The sequence below is a fragment of the Garra rufa genome, chromosome 15 (genome assembly GCF_049309525.1).
Source record: "Garra rufa chromosome 15, GarRuf1.0, whole genome shotgun sequence".
Taxonomy (NCBI): Eukaryota; Metazoa; Chordata; class Actinopteri; order Cypriniformes; family Cyprinidae; genus Garra; species Garra rufa.
Genome location: NC_133375.1, coordinates 28,218,789 through 28,236,531, shown reverse-complemented (window position 1 = coordinate 28,236,531; position 17,743 = coordinate 28,218,789). Strand labels below are relative to the sequence as shown.

Genomic DNA, 17,743 nt, shown 5'->3' with positions numbered 1-17,743 from the left:
TTGTTTTCTTTGTGCACCAAAGGTATTCATTTAGCTATATAAAATTATGGTTGAACCACTGATATCACATGGACTATTTTAACAATGTCTTTACTACCTTTCTGGGCCTTGAACGTAGTAGCTGCACTGCTGACTATACAGGGACAGAAAGCTCCCGGATTTAATCAAAAATATCTTAATTTCTGTTATGAAGATGAACGAAGGTCTCAGGGTTTGAACAACATGAGGGTGAGTAATTTATGACAGAATTTTTATTTTGGGGTGAACTATTCCTTTAATATTAAAATTTGCCTTTTTTAATTTTATTTTTTTTTATTATTTTTGGAATGTTCTTGATTAGTTTGTTCTTTAAACATTTCTATTTAGCTTTATGTGATTTCAGTTTTAATTACAGTAATTTTAGTAACAGTACTAGTCATTTTAGAACTTTTTTATTTTAAAGTTTTATATCTAATATTTATACTTTATTTTATTTTTGCCTTATTTCAATTAACAAAGCCAATTTTGAATAGTCTCAGTTTTATTTAACATTAACAACAATGGAACAACATAAGGCTGAGTAAATAAAAATTTTACGTCAGAAAGCTCTTGGATTTTATCAAAAATATCTTAATTTTTGTTCTGAAGATAAACAAAGGTCTTACGGGTTTGGAATGACAAGAGGGTGAGTAATTTATGACAATTTTCATTTTTGGGTGAACAATTCATTTAAAAATTTTAATTCGCTTTTTTATTTGATCTAAGTTTTAGATTTTTTCTTAATTGATTATTTTTGTTATTTTTATTATGTTCTTGATTAGTCTGTTCTTTAAACATGTTTAGCTTCATGTCATTTCAGTTTTAATTGCAGTAATTTTAGTAACAGTACTAGAAATTTTAGCCTTATTTCAATTAACAAAATCAATTTTGAATAGTTGTAGTTAACAGTAACAATACTTGAACAACATGAGACGGATTAAATGAAAAAAAAAAACTCTTTTAGGGGAAATATTTATTTAAAAAAAAAAGTTAGCTGCACAAATTAAAAATTGTGTTAAATATTTTATAAACAAGCAAGGGGTGGGGGTGTGTAGAACTTTGTGAATGAAGGGTGTGTTTGTAGATTCTACACAAGCCTCTTTATAAATGAGGACCAACATGGGAAAGGGAGTTTTAAATGCCTCTGTTTGAAATACGTGAGATGTCTAGGGACTTTGAGGGAGCAATAATTGCCAATCTGTGAGAATTAAAGTGATAGTTCACCTAAAATGAAAATTCTGTCATCAATTACCCTAATGTCATTCCAAATCTGTAACATATTAAGATATTTTTGATGAAATCCAAGAGCTTTCTGACCCTGCATAGACAGCAATGCAACTGACACATTTGAGACTCAGAAAGGTATGCTTCATAGTACTGTTGTAAATATGTGCGTCGAAGATGACAGGGAAGAGCAGGAATTGTTATTTTAGTTTTCTTTGCGCACATAAACCATTCTTGTAAGCTTCATAAAGTTACAGTTGAACCACTGAAGTTATATGGAGTATTTTTTAATGTCCTTGCTACCATTCTGGGCCTTGAATGTGACAGTTGCATTGCTGTCTACGCAGGATCAGAAAGTGCTTAAATTTAATAAAAAAATATCTTAATTTGTGTTCCGAAGATAAACAAAGGTCTTACAGGTTTGGAATGACATGAGGGTGAGTAATTAATGACAGAATTTTCATTTTTGGGTAAACTATCCCTTTAAATTAGGCCCTGCACTGACAAACTGATAGCAGCGTTACGTCAGTCTCATCTCAAGCCTCGCAAGAAAAGGATATTTGTATAAGTCTAAATATTCATAGCCTTAAGTTGAGGTCTTCATCTACAACAAGATAAATAAATGTGCTCAGAGCCACTTCAGACTCCAACTGCTTCTATTTATATGACTTTATATGACTAAATATAAGCTTGAGTGTTTGATATTTAAGGATACATCTCACACAAGTAAACATGGTGATCCCTGGGATGTTGATTGAATAACTGGTGTCATGTAAATGCAGGGGGTCAGAGGAGACCCAAAATACACAGAGTGAGGGGCTGTTCTGGAAAAAGCATGCTCACAGCAGCAGTGAAAAGCAAAGCAAAGAGGCAGGCAGGACTAACTAAGCCTTTTTTTCAGGATTTGTTCCAGTTTCAATAAAGTTTTTTTCCCAGGTTGACTTACATGGCTGTTGAGCAGGCTGCTTTTGTGAGTGGCAATCCCTTCTGACTTTTGGAGGTTTTCAATCGCCACTTCAAGCTGAGGAAAAGTAGGAGCATGCAAGACATGAAACAGGGGAAGAGAAGGAAAAAAACGGAGGGGGTGGAATGTTGGGGGGGGGGGGCAACAGGGAGGGAAAAAAGACACAAAAAACAGAAAAGGAAATCAGTCTGTTAGCTGCAGCCGGACTTTGAGCATTTCCATTACAGTCTGTCAGTGTTTGCAGCCACATTCATTATGGGTGGACAAAAAGCATGCAAATGTGAGGAACTCGGAGGGTTACGCCACTCTTCCTGTCTCGGCCTCATATATGCTAATGAGCTGCACACACAGGGCATGAGGTCAGGCTACTCTCAAACACATGAGACAAACTCACTAGACACTTCTGAAATCACACAGTTAGTGGGGTTGTGCCCTCTGCAAAGACACCAACGCATTTAACGCGTGATGCTGAAAAAGCAGATTTAATTTGACTCTAATAAACATGTTTTTCTTCAGGTATTAGCTGGGCAGGAGGACATACGTTTCTGCTACTGCATTTATTATTCGGACTGAACAAAAAAAAAACTAAAGAGATTGAGAAGAAAAGATTAGAGAAGGAGAGAAAGATATAAAGAGGCAGAGAGAGAAAGTTTTGGCAGAGTGTCAAAACTTATAAAGAAAAAGAGGGAGACAGGGAGAAAGAAAAAAAAAAACAGGCATCCGTCCAAGTCTTTAAAAGGCTCCCGAGGGCCCTTGGCCAAATGGTAATGAGCCCCAGGGGTTGCTTTGTTTCAGAGGCCACTCAAGTGGCTGTGAAAACTGCTAAAACAAGGCAGAGCTGGATTATTTAGAGGCAGTCGCCTTCTTAAGCCCCGTCCCTGCTTCCAGCCCACCTCATAAACTAGCACACAGTGGAAAAAAGCTACACTGATGACAGTGTGTGTCATCCCTTCTCTACAGAGTATTGGTAAGGGAAAAAATGTGTTTGCATGATTAATCTGTGACGTTACTGTTTGAGAAATGCATATAATAGCAAAACACTTCTGTTTTGAGTAATGTAAGCTGAGCTCTGTCAACATCTTCTGTGACATAGTGCGGGTTACCACAGAAAGTCATTTAGACTCATCCTTCAGTTTGTAAAGAAAGAAAAAAAGAAATTATAGAGAAGATGTAAGCAGAAATCAGCCTGTATATTTATGTTTTAGTGGTTTTATTTCTCCTTTGCATAAAAATGTTTTTGTTTCTTTTAGAAATTTGCCTTAATTACCTATTTAGCTACTTTTATAGACGGGCAAACTTCTAGTTATGCACACATGCATGTAAAAGAGTGTTTAAAGGGATAGTTCACCCAAAAATGAGAATCTGATGTTTATCTGCCTACCCCCAGGTCACCCAAGATGTAGGCGAGTTTGTTTCTTCAGTAGAACACAAACGAAGATTTTTAACTTAAACCGTTGCAGTCTGTCAGTCATATAATGGCATGCTTTGAGAGTAAAAAAAAAAAAGCATACACGGACAAAACCAAATGAAACCCTGCGGTTTGTGACGATACATTAAGGTCTTAAGACACCACAAAATTGGTCTGTGCAAGACACTGAACGGTATTTATATTACTTTTTACCTCTGATCCACCGCAATGTCCAACTGTCCTAAACGCGTTCACAACAGCCAGTGCGTGACGCCTCAACGCACTCTGGCATGCGCAGAAGCAATCTGTTGCACGTATATCACTCATTGTTTGCAGAGAGATTGTGTATACGACGGCTACTCAAAATGGTAATTACTTGTGCTTATCCTGATTGCTGCAACCTATTAAAAACAAAGATTATGTTTGCTTGTGAGAGCTCATTCGGGAGTGTTGACCTTTCACTGACTCCCAACTTTTGAGCCTGATCAACTAAAGTTTTGGTTGCTTGCTCTTCGTCAAGCACCCGGCTGTTGTGAACAAGGTCAGGACAGTTGGACATTGCGGTGGATCAGAGGTAAAAAAAAAATAATAATAATAAAAATGCTGTTCAGTTTCTTGAGAGACCGGTTGTTTGGTGTCTTAACACCTCAATGTATCGTCACGAGCCGCAGGGTTTAATTTGGTTTTGTCTGTGTATGTTTTTTTGACTCTCAAAGCCATGGAGCCCATTGACTGCCATTATATGACTGACAGGCTGCAACGGTTAGAGTTAAAAAAAAATTGTTTGTGTTTTACTGAAGAAACAAAGTCACTTACATCTTGGATGCCCTGGGGGTAAGCAGATAAACATCAAATTTTCATTTTTGGGTGAACCATCCCTTTAACAGTGTTTCTTTCTTTGCTACAGTTGTTACTATAAACACAGTTTTTGTTAGCATTTATAAACTGAGGGATGAGTTGAATTTTTTTTCTGCATTAAAAGTACATTCCTGTCACACATCTAAACAGTGTTATAAGACTGTGCTCACATTTCCAAAACCACAGTTTTCTAAGAGAACTGAGACTAAAAACTCCCCTCCCATGTCATTAGTGCCCTAGCTTTGAAGGATTTCAGCATAGCGAACCATACCATTGCGGATGAGGAGCGTGAGGAGTGAGAGGTGTGGTGGCGGCCGCCCTCCATCCCACCATGGATCAGGTAGGCACTGCCGCTGGAAATGATCTGACTACTGCCCACGTCCATGGCGATTCCCACCATGCTGTGGGTAGGCACCCCGCCAGCAGAGGAGACGACAGTGGTAACCTGAGTACCACCTGCTTGAGAGTCAAAATAGGTGCTTCCGCTGCCCTGTCCATACAGCTGGGACTCTGGGTTGTACGAGTATGCAGTACGACTGAAGAAAGAGAGAAAGACAATAATGTTTAGTATAAACATAATCTCAACTTTCAAAGAACGCCTTTTAATTTTCTACTTTTTTTTAACAAAAGTTAAGGATTTGATTCAGACTCCATCTATATCCTGAATAAGAGTCTTTCACGACCAGGCCATATTCTACAGTTTTAGAGCATTTATATTAGCCAATTTATTAAGATTTAATTAGCTTAATTAACTACACATTGGGGAAAAAAATAGACAAATCTGCTAGGGGTTTCAATATTGGTATGGTTTTTGGTCTGCCATTCAAAAGTTTGGGATAAAGTAAGATTGTTAATGTTTTAATTTGATTAAAAAGAAAAAAAAACATAGTACTAATGTGAAATATGATATATACACTAATTCTCACAGTTTGGGGTCAGTAATTTTATTATTTTCTTTTTCTTTGAAAGAAATGAATACTTTTATTCAGCAAGGATGTGTTAAATTTATAAAAAGTGATAGTAAAAGATTTATACTGTTAGATATATAGATTCTATTTTAAATAAATGCTGTTCTTTTTAACTTTTTATTCATCAAAGAATCCTGAAAAAAAGTATCACATGTTCCAAAAAAATATTAAGCACAACTGTTTCCAACATTGATATAAAATCAACATATTAGATTGATTTCTGAAGGATTGTGTGACACTGAAGACTGGCGTAATGGCTGATGAAAATTCAGCTTTGCACCACAGAAATAAATGATATTTTAAAGTATATTAAAATAGAAAATCTTATTTTAAATTGCAATAATATTTCATAACATTGCTTTTTTTTGAGTATAAGAGTCTTCTTTAAAAAGAGCATAAAAAAAAACTTACTGATCCCAAATTACACTTCTGTCATTATTAAACTACAGAATAAATGTAAAAAAAATAAATAAATAAATAAAATAAAAAATAAGCTCTTTCCACAACAATAGGTACAAAATGGACCCTGAATCACTAAAAGCTTCCAAAAAAATTCAATTTCCTTTTTATTAGGCTCAAGTGGTTAGTGAAAAGTGGGTAACCTTGAGAAAAAAAAAAACACATTATTGTCAAAGTAAATATTATACATATATTTCTTCCAACCCTCATCCATTTTTTTGACATTGTAAATACGAGTTTAAAACTCTAGTTTTATATGATTGTGTAATTGCTTCTAGCAATGAACATAAATGGCCTCTCTATAATGAAAAAGAGACCAATATTATTAATGACTTATTAGGCGTATCATAGTATTTCAATGAATGTCCCAATTTTTGCTAGGAAAGTGCCATTATAATAATACTTGTGACATATTTCATCATCAATGGGATGCTCTCAATCATAATAAGTTGCCTACACAAAGTGAACAACTAAAAACAGACTAATAGGTGCTTACATTGTGCCATTGGGGTAGACGGCCTCCGCCCCCTCCACGTACTGCACCTGGGACTGGTACACATGCTGAACCTGTTGGACCTTCAAACACACACACATACAGATCAGACTGGTGTTAAACAACCGCCGCGTGAGTTCTGAGATGTGCTAATGCAGATTCTGTAAGGGAAATGAGATGCACAGCTGTATGCAGGCTGCAGGCAGTAGGGGGCAGTGAGTACAAAGCTTCACCTCGACAATCAGAGACGCCCTGTCGAGCCGGGAAACTACTTATTAACATATTAGTCGCAACAGCCCAAGCGTGACGTGCGTGAAAGTAAAGCATGTCTGCGTTTCGGGGTTCTGACAGTATGCTGGAAGAGAGAGAGAGAGAGAGAGAGAGAGAGAGAGAGAGAGAGAGAGAGAGAGAGAGAGAGAGAGAGAGAGAGAGAGAGAGAGAGAGAGAGAAAGAGAGAGAGAGAGAGAGAGAGAGAGAGAGAGTGTAATGGAAAGACAAAGACAGTCACGAGAGCGGAAGAGATATGTAAAGAGGCAAAAGATAAGCCAGAGGTGTTGTGGGTCCTCAGGATGTGCAGTGAGCGTGCAGGGCTTGATTGACTGTCCTCTGTGCATGTGTGTGTGTGTGTACCTGCTGAGGGACCTGTTGCACTCTAGGCACTGGCAACTGCTGCACCTGAGCTCCCTTCTGGGAAGAGCCGGTGGCCTGAACTAACACACGCTGCAGGTGAGGGACACACACACACACAAATGTAAAAATTAGACCCTTTTCTCTTTAAAATGTCAGGTGCGTAATTGTTTCGATGTTCTATTATACCAGTTTAATATTGAAGGAGAACTCTAAGGGTGTGTTCACACTTGTAGTTCGCTTCGTTTGGTTAATTTGGCCTGGACCAAAAAGGAAAATGATACATTTGGTCCTGGTCCGCTTAGCGTTCACACTGGCATATTTGACAGAACCTAAAGACACTGAACCTAAAGGCATAGTGATGCATTCACAACTAGATTGGTCGAGTTGAACGAATGAATATTTCGTGATGGAACTCACCGAACACTCCAAACAAAAGAAAAATGTGTGTTCGACAAAGCGCTTTAAGTCGACTAGACCTAATGCCAACTGCTGGACTAAGCATGCTCATTGTTGCGTGTATATGATTTTATTTTTAACCCCTGCAAACTCACAAAAAGCTCATTACAGGCATTTTACCTCCTTGTTGCTCTCAAAATTCACACACACAAAAAAAAAACACTGAGAAAGATCTTAATATCTTGAGAAAGATCACTGGAAAGTTTTGTTTATAAAAGTGTCATCTCTGATCCAAACTGCAAGCACTAGTCTATAGTCTATATTTCATTCTGCACTGGTTTTCATCAAATCCTCTACAGCTGTATAGGGAAATGTGATGCTCTACTCAAAAACATTAACCGAAATGACATAAAGACCAGTTTCTTTGGATGTGTGGTTGATCCAAACCCAACATCTCCCCCTCAGAAGCACCACGCAAAGTCGCTGCTAATCATTTCAAGTGGCTTTGACATATGAAGGGTGTGGGTGAGGAGAAATCTTTCATCGCTTCATCGGATCCAGCGCATATTGAAAATCATCTTTTAAGAGATTCAGACCGATGACGGGAGAGCTAAAGCAGCTCAGATCTTCAAGTGGGAGGGGTTTCTTTCTTTTTTTTTACGCTACTTTTGTGCAGCAGTGTTTGATGGATCGTATTGGGCCTGCTTACCTGTTGTGAGGCGGGAACAGGTTGAACCACCGGCGCCTGGGCTGAAGTGGACGTTCTCAGCGCCACAGTTGACGCTGACTCTGAGCCACCCTCTGACCGCTGCATGGTTTGTCCTAAACATGCGAGAGACACAGAGAGAGGAAGTGAAAAAATTTAAAAGGAAAAGCAGTTGTTGCTTCCTAATTTATGTACTATCCATATTAAATGGCTAAACACTGCACGCAACATTAGAATTGGTGTGTCAAAATCGTTGTACCAAGCAAAGTAGTATGCCAAAAGCCTGTTTACTTTTGCAAAGTGTGCACTTGTGCATGCATTTTTAGGAAATGTTGGCCAAAAAGCTTTATGTAACAGAAAAGTAGTTTGTGCCTGTGCTTTAGCTAATACAAAAAGATCCTAATAGCTCTTTCTGTAATGCTAACATTTTTTTTGAAAGTACAAACCAAATTAAAACTGAAATAATTAGGTTTGCGTGGTGAAAATGTATGCAACATGGTTTACCAACACGCAAGTTAACGACAATAAGCAAAGTACATAGTTTTAGTAGGTAGTATTAGTACTAGTTATATTAATATTAGTAATAAACAGAGCTGGGTAGTAACTGATTACATGTAATCTGGATTATGTAATCAGATTTAAAAAAAAAAATTAAGTACTTGTATTTAGTAGTTATGTAACAATATGAAAATCTCACAGTATGATAATATCACAATATGAGGTCCACAATGCGATATTATTGCGATAATTTGTGTGTGTGTGTGTGGGGGGGGAGCACATGAAAACTTGGGGGAAAAAAATTAAAATTATGTACATTTAAATAGTTAAATTATTGTATCTAATGCACTTTGAGATTTCAAAATTAAGAGCGCCAACCTATGTTCTTAACTAAGAAAAACATATTTTTTGTTGTGGTATATCGTCACTAAATTACATTCACGCTGACGTTTTAGGAAGCCGAACAAATTAGAATATTTTTAAGTATTTTTTACAAATTATTTTTATTCCCATTACAATAATAGCCATTATAAAAAAATAGATAAAAATGAATATTTCATAGGTATATTAATTTATGCTAATAAGCTATGAACATAATTTTGACAAAAAACCCTGAAATGAATAAAAGTTCCGAATATAGCCAAATAAAAAAAATATTCTGATATCAGATATAATTTTTTATATTTTCTTTTACACGTGTGTGCAGGAAACTACAGTTCATTTATAAGTGAGGATAGCACAGTTTAACTCTCGAGTTCTTGTCATATTCTATTAAAATTTTCTAAACTATATCAATTAAACTGTGATAATGTCATAAATGCTGAGGGGGTCTCAATCAATTTGTTTGACTGTATCATTTCTTTTCTTAATGGTTAATGTAGTTTAAAACAATGCTAATTGCAACGTCGATATAATATTATAAATCACAAGATCCCTTCTGATTCCCACCATGACTACAGATACACAACAATCAAATTGAGCTCCAGCAGGTTGCCAGAAAGGATAAGAGCAGCCCACTGAAATACAACTCAGCGCATGTGCCAGGAAAAGTGGGATACAAAGCGGCTTTTCACACTGTCTTCTTCGAAAGGACCAGGAGCTCAACCTAGCCAAGTCAGACCGAGTCACCCGCATCTCCAGCAGGCCGCTCACCTCTGAACTCAATTATAGAGAAAAGAACAAAGGAGACATTAACAATCCCATCACAACCGCAGGATTGGCAGGGAATTGGGCTCAAGCGTAGATTTGAGTTTGCCACTGTCGTCGAGATTCCGATGCAACTCTCTAAACTCGTACAACCGTTGATGGTGCACAGAACAACAGGAAAGAGTTGAAAAGAGTGACAAATGGAGACCAGGCAACCTCCCACGGAAAAAAAGACAGAATAGGAGGTGAGAGCAGGGGGACTTTGGAAAAAGTGGAGGGGCGGTAAAAAAACATACCCCCCAATCATGAAAAGAAAAAGCAAAGGGGGGAAAAAAACTAAAATGGCAATGAGGCTGTTCCCCCCCACCAGGATACTGATGATCTCCAGCGGTTGTTTGGAATGAGAGTCCGTCTCTAGGGGCTCCAATAATACAGCTGATATGAGGAAATTCCTCAATGCTTTGTAAACGTTTGTCGGTTGCTATGGTGAGGGATCCATGGCAACCATCCCTAACTCTACCACCCCCCCTCCCCTTGTGCTATTCTTTTTTTAAGCTCACACACAGGAACTTTCGGAGTGCTGGAGAGACAGACAGACTCAGAGACGGGGAACGAGATCTACGGGGGGGCCGCCGATCTCTGTACATCTAAATAAGCTCTTTACCAGACCGACGGTGCATTTCCCGCCGCCAGCGTGCTCAACAGGTCCCAGATCAGTGTTTGCGGTGTGCTCCTGCATTGATTGAGACTAACAAACAGCAGCAGAGGCTGATCTGAGAGCTCATGCGCTTCGAGAGACACCCTGACTGACAATTTGTTGTTAAAGTTTAAAATAGAGCAAAAGACAGGCAATACGCTTCACACGCATGATTTCATCTGCAGGAAAAATGGATGCTAATTACAGGCACTTAAATTTTTCCTCTGGGAATAGAAGAATAAAGAATAAAACTAATTGTGTTTTGAGATCAGTAATATAGAAATAATGAATTCTCAAGTGTGAAGCTCTATTCAAAGGTAAATTAATTGGAGAAAAATCTAACTATCCCCGTTTTCAGGAAATAAAGGGATTGTGATGAATACAACAGATGAGTCAGTTCAGTAAAAAGCAGGAACTACGATGGCCTCTGGGTGTATCTGTCGTTTTTCTTTTTAACACAGTTAACACACATTTGTGAAGTTTTTTTTTTTCTACAAAGAGTCAATACTATGAAATGGCAATAAAAAAAATCCATGATTTTCTACCAACATTTTTGGACAGTAAGTTTAAGATTTTCATTATATTTTCTAGTCGGTCGTGATGTACGGAAGACCGTTTCTGCCAAGGAATAAAAAAAAAAATAAAGTAATTACGACTTTTTATCTCACAATTCTGACCTGCGTGATGCAATTTTGACAATTCTTTTCTCAGAATTGTTGGATATAAACTTACAATTCTAAGAACATGTCTTTGTAGTGTTTAGAACTCGCAATTGCAAGTTTATATCTCAAAATTCTGAGAAAAAAAGTCTGAATTGCGAGGGAAAATAAACAGAACTAGTAGAGAAAAAAGTCAGAATTGCGGAAAAAAGTCAGAATTGCGAGAGGGCAAAAAAAAGTCAGAATTGCGAGAGGGAAAAAAAGTCAGAATTGCGAGAGGGAAAATTGAATTGGAAGGGGAAAAAAGTCAGTATTGCGAGGAAAAAAGGTCAGAATTGCTAGAAAAAAAGTCAGAATTGGGAGAAAAAAAATTCATAATTGGGAGGGGGAAAAAAGTCATACTTGGGAGAAAAAAAATTGGTAGAAAAAAGTCAGAATCGAGTGAAAAAAAAAGTCAGAATTGCAAGATACAAACCAGAGATAAAAACGAGATAAAAACAGAAAAGAAAAAAAAAAAAGAATGTAATTCTGAGGGGGAAAAAAAAAATTTGTAATTCTGACTTTTTTTCTCAGAATCGCATGATACAAACGTTTTTTCTTACAATTTTGAGATAAAAAGTTACAATAATATTTTATTTTTATTAAAATATTTTATTTTCTACTGCTCTCCTTTTCATTATTAACATGACGGTGTAAATGTACATTGTGTAATGTGCCCAGGGATATACATGATAAATAAAATAATATAAAATAAAATAAAATAATATAATACTAAACAAGAGATTACTCTGATTAATGATTTTATTCCTATTGGATGGGGATTACGTTGTTGTATTGATGTTATGCATCAAACAGACTCAGAATTGTTTAATTTATTCTTGGAAAATTGTGCATTTGGATATAAATGCTGTCAAATGCTGTCATAATTTATTATGACGTGGTGATTCGAGGGAAATGACTGAGTAAACTGAGAAAATATGCAAAAATATACCAGAGATGGAGAACTGAAACCAGCTGGCGTTATGTTGAGCATATTATTTTGACGAGTCAGCGGTCTGGGTGGCCATATAAATTACAAAATGTTTTTATCTGTTAATTATATAACAATAACTTAGAAAACAGACAAAACAGAAAAGGTAAGCATTATTTGAGACAAGGGCATACTAATATAATAGGCGCAGACCTGTAGCGGAACTAACTTTACCCTGCGCTGACATAATTTACGATTTTTGTGAAAAAGGCTAATTAAATGTCTTATAGCACTAGAAAAAAAAAACTTTCATTGATTAAAAAAAAAAAATAAAAAATAAGCAGTATTCTTCTGCTCTCAAACGCTGGGGGCGTGTCTGCTGTCTGTGTTGAAACCACGCCCACTCTTGGGAAAGGGGGAGGGCCCATGCTCAATGGCTTCACTGATTTATCAAGACATGATTCAGTCGGGCCCAAAAAAAATCCTCAACACAAAAAAAGTTGAAAAACTGTTTAACGGTCTAACTCCACAATTCAGTACTATAGTTCACAGACATTGTAACGTGTTACAGCAATAAATTTAACATTTATAATGTGTTCAGAAACAATTCTCTGAATTGCATTTACATTGACTTTAAATGTAAAGTTTCTAGGGATGCACCGAAAATGAAAATTCTTGGCCGAAACCGAAAACTGAAAAAGAGGAAATCAAGGCCGAAAACCGAAACACAGAAAGAATTATGCCAATTATTAGTACCATTGCATTTATGGCTATAACTGTGTACTAATCTTATTAAAATCAAGGCATTGCAATTGCATAAATTAATATTACAGTTTCAAAGAATAAATCAATTATATTAATTTAAACAATTATTATCAATCAAGTATTATATTACTTAAATAACACATACAAATATTTTACTGCTTTTGTTTAAATTGATTGAACGTGCAGTGCTCATATTTATTCAATGGATAGCCTTTTGAAGTTTCATCGCAATTCTTGTCTTTCAGTCCCTACATTTAAGACCACCTGAAATCATAATTAAGACTTTCTAAACCCCTAATAACACTGCAGTCATCAATGAAAATTAAGAGCTTTATTTCAAGAACCAACTTTCAAAAACAAACCTTACACACGTTTCTTTTTATTTCTTTCCCACCATGTTCGGGGCACAAGAAAAATATTAGGGGACTAAATTAATATCAGCATATGTATAATCGTCTCTCATTGTCTCTGAGAGAATGCACGTCAGATGCTGAAAGCACTGTCAGTTTTCACTTTCACTTTAACATATTGCGCAGTTTTCACGTTGCTTGTGTGATATCCATTGGCTCACCTCCATGGTTTAAAACATAAATATTTATAAAAATACAATATATAGAAAAGATATCTCTCTAAAATATTGCGACGTAACACCAACGTAAAGCCATTGTTTTTCACTCACTGAAAGCTACATCTGTCTCGATCTCTGCTCTCATCACTGGCTGCTCTCATCACCACTGCAGACACACCCCTCTTGAAATTTCGGCATTACATGTTTTGCAAATCGCTTTCCGTGGGTCTTTCTCAGATATACTGAAATACATCCACACTGCAGACCTGTTGCTTCAGACAAGCACGTGCAGGCTGCGGTTTCTGTTTGCGTCAACATACTGTTTCGGTCGTGTTGTTTTCGGTGAAAAAAGTCTTTCGGCCGAAAACCGAAAATGCACTTTTGGGCCATTTTCGGCGGCCGAATATTTGGTGCATCCCTAAAAGTTTCACTAAAAATCATTTTGGTGCATTACTAATTTCCATTACTTTCTATGACGTGGAGACCTTGCATCTGAAGACATGAGGATTCAGTGCTGAAATCATTAGTAGCGGCAGATGGAACTGGCAGACTTTTTTTTGCATCAAATTCAAGTGGAATTCTGCTAAACAGATTCAAAAATGACTATGAAACTATGACAACGCTCAAATATTTTAGCTAATCTGATTATGCTTTTTAATGATAAATCAACAAAAATTCAAAGGGTGGTGGCTGGTCAAATTTTATGAATGACGTGGGTTCCAGTTCTTGTGGAAATCTGTGGACTTGCAGGCACAGATTACGTGTGTGCGTAATCACCCAGTCATCACCAGGCTGGAAGTCTTCCAGTTTGTTTACACCAGTTAGACTCGTGTAGATGTTCACAGCCGTGGATTCCAACTGGGCTTGCTGTATCAGTCAACACAAGTTATTTGGTTCAAATCCCACAGACATTGTCTAAGTCCAACCTGAACCAGACAGGTAAGGTAAAATGCAAGTCATAATGTCAATAAGCTTTAGATCTCTGAGGGTAAATAGTATGAGTGTGCTTAGATCTTTTAAAAGAAAGGAATTCGCTTGAGGGGTGTTGCATCGGTTATAAATACGTCCTGGGCTGGCCCCGGCACAGTTATCTTTGGAGCTGATTCCTGCCTGCTGCTATTATTCCCAGAGAACGGCAGAGATCGCTCACTATGTGCCTTCAGGTGTCCAGAGAGAAATCTACTTCTGCTTGTCTGTCTGGGTACAGAGCAGCGCTTCTCAACTAGCTTTGTTTCAAGACCCAAAATTTACATTGGGCCTCAAGTGGTTTAAAAACAAATAAACAAAAACATATCAATTGCATAAACCAAGGTAAACCTTGTTTATGGTTTGAGGACATCACATAACCAGTCCATATTGGCATCTGCTCAATGCGATTATCTTCTTCCAAGTGTAGGGCCCTATGTATTGGCCCCAGTGTGGGCCCCATATATTGAGGGCAGAGGCTATGCTTACATTAGTGTGTTTTCTTTTTAAAATGCATAACTTTTGGTATGGTTAAACCTGTTGTTTACACTACACCCTCAAAAACAGAGACTTCAGAAAATGCTGCAGACCCCATTTTAGTTTTTCCAGGGTTGCGTTTCAGTGTAAACGAACCAAAACAGAGACTTTTAAAACAAGATGGCATGGCTACCCACATTCGCTTTGCGCATTCCTTGATGACCATGTAAACAATGACATCATGCTCATTTGCTGCGTCTCATTTCAGAGGCTCATTTAAGAAAAGTAACAGTTAAATTGCAAAGTAAAAAAAAAAAAAAGAAAAAAAAAAAAAGAAATGACAGTATTTTTTACACCCCAAGGAATAACAGTTTATCACGGTTACTTCTCTTAAATAAGGGTGTGTAACGTGTGTTCACACTTGTCATGATTGGTTCGATTAAAACGATCTCTGGTGCGATTGCTCTGTTAGTGCGGTTCATTTACGTAAATGTGAACGCTGCCATCCGAACCCTGGTGCGCACCAAACGAGCGGACCAAGACTGCTAAAAAGATGGGTCTTGGTCGGCAAACAAACTCTGGTGTGGTTCGAATGAAATATGAACGTAACATGGACCAAATACTTCTAAACAAACCAAAAACAGGAAATAATGACAAGACGCGACACTATGCAACATGATTTCATGAAGGGAACAAGGGAACACGAAAGAGCCAAAATGGGGAATGAAGACAAAATGAGCAGAAGGCAAACGTGGAGCAACAAGGAGATAAAGTGCCTTTTATGAGCTCTTTATGAGTTTGCAGGTGGAGAAAATAAAATCATATACATGTAACAATGAATGCAATTAGTCCAGCAGACGGCATTCAGTGAATCGATTTAAGTCGAACGCACCTTTTTCTTTTGATTGGAGTGTTCGGGGAGTTCCGTCATGAAATATACGTCATTCAACCCGACCAACCAGGTTAAGAACGCATCACTATACCTTTAGTTTCGGTATCTTTAGGTTCGCTTTCAAAAATACCAGTGTACAGTACCAAATGTATAATTTTCCTTTTTGGTCCGGACCAAATGAACCAAACAAAAAGTGTAAACATGACAATAATACGTTTTTGATAACAATAACTATAAATACAATGATAACTATATTTGCATCCACAACAGTGAATGATAACTGTCGTTGTTTTTGTTGCATTTACATGACTTCAACCAGTAGATGTATGCAGCCTGAATGGTCATGTAAAATGGCAATGTAGACAAGGAACGTTTTTACTTTAAAACGCTGTTTTAAAACAAACCCACTAGTGCAAACAGGGCCTTAGTATGTGTGTAGTAGGGGTGGGCGGTATGACCTAAAATTAATATCACAGTATTTTTCATCTTTTGAACAGTGACGGTATAATATCACGGTATTGCTTATCCTTATCAAAAAGAGATATGGGAGAGTATTACGCATTCTCAACATATTTATTTTGCAAAAAACCTAAAGATCTTACTTAACAGAGTACAACAAAACAATTTTTTTTTTTAATTGAAATTTAATTTCTGCAATATTTAAAACCTTTAAATAACTGACGGGAAATCAACCCATAGTAGGTCTGTGCAATATATCGAACGATATTGTGAGGCGCGTTTAGTCAATGAAGCCGGTGCTTTGATTAGTAGTAAATCTCCATCACGTGCGTTCCGCTCAGGTTCCGCTGGAGCGGCAATTGATACACAGAGACGTAAATCTCTGACAAGCTACGCCATATCGAGCTTAATATCGCATTCGAAGAAAATAATGCCTTATTATTTAGAATTAGCTATTATTGATGTAAATGCAGCCGTTCAAAGCACGTGATTTATTATGGTATTGACGGTATTAGAAAATCCATGTCGTGGCGCAAAGTCACACCGGTGCTGACTATGACACCGGTGTACCGCCCACCACTAGTGTGTAGTAAATAAAACCATGCATTTGCGCCATTCATTCACACAGAAACACGCAGGATTCATATTTACATAGTATTTTTGCAGGTTAATATTCACAGACACTAGTCCATATCGTGTTATGATTTAAATGTAATGTCCTATTTTGATTTATTCATCCCAAACTGGGCAAATTCCATGACATTCCACGTTATACAGTAAATTCCATTTTTATGACTGGATTCCATGATTCAGTCCACGTTTTCCGCATTGCAGAAATCATAGAGCCCTACAAGTGGCAGATAATCTTTGCTCCAAATTGTCAATAAACATAGAAAGCATTTTTTTCTCCCTGTGAAAAGTAGTACGTTTTTCCTTGCCATCCACGGCCCAGTCAGAACCTGCGACCCGTTTTTGCATTACAACCTACTAATCTACTAACCACTAAACTACAGCAAGTTTTTTTTTTAAAAAATATTGAGAAAGAGTGAAGTGGGCTAGTTGGACGTGCACGTCACTCTCGTCTAAGCTCCTAGAGAAGGTTAAAAGCCACACAAATTCCCCACCAGCAGCTATGGGCCGCACAAAAGCAGAAAACAGCAGGAGCACCCCGGCACTTTGGTGTGAAGAGCGAGAGAGGCCCTGTCCTGAATAGGCTTCTGGTTTATTACAGTATTGCAGATACTCCCCGCTGCACGACACAAGCGCTCACCTCAGCCTAGCACAAATGAGCTATTAAAGACTGCCACAACATCGCAGCCATTTCCTTCTGTTCTCATTAACCTGAGTGCGAAGAGACGGAGGGCGAAATCCACTCCTAGATATATGCTGGCAATAAACCAGGCCTAAATGACAAGGAAAACATAAAGTAATACCTGTGATTGAGGTTAGTGTTGAGAAGAGGGTTTAGACACATCTGTCACAGACAGATTGAACTTAAACAACACTCGATCGGGGCAAAGCA

The 17,743-nt window shown here is 37.4% G+C and overlaps 1 protein-coding gene across 3 annotated transcripts in view; it reads right to left on the bottom strand.

The window, feature by feature from the left end:
• rfx2 (regulatory factor X, 2 (influences HLA class II expression)) overlaps window positions 1–17,743 on the bottom strand; it is a 47,980-nt gene that overhangs the window by 15,040 nt on the left and 15,197 nt on the right. The window contains exons 2-6 of one of the 3 annotated variants that reach the window (XM_073818608.1): window positions 8,128–8,240; window positions 7,023–7,112; window positions 6,396–6,475; window positions 4,744–5,008; window positions 2,189–2,263 (exon numbers count right to left, since the gene is read on the bottom strand). In XM_073818608.1, coding sequence (XP_073674709.1) covers window positions 2,189–2,263; window positions 4,744–5,008; window positions 6,396–6,475; window positions 7,023–7,112; window positions 8,128–8,232 — 615 coding nt within the window. In that variant the 5' untranslated portion in view covers window positions 8,233–8,240. The remainder of the gene's footprint in view (window positions 1–2,188; window positions 2,264–4,743; window positions 5,009–6,395; window positions 6,476–7,022; window positions 7,113–8,127; window positions 8,241–17,743) is intronic. The other 2 variants (XM_073818609.1, XM_073818610.1) reach the window with 2 other exon arrangements.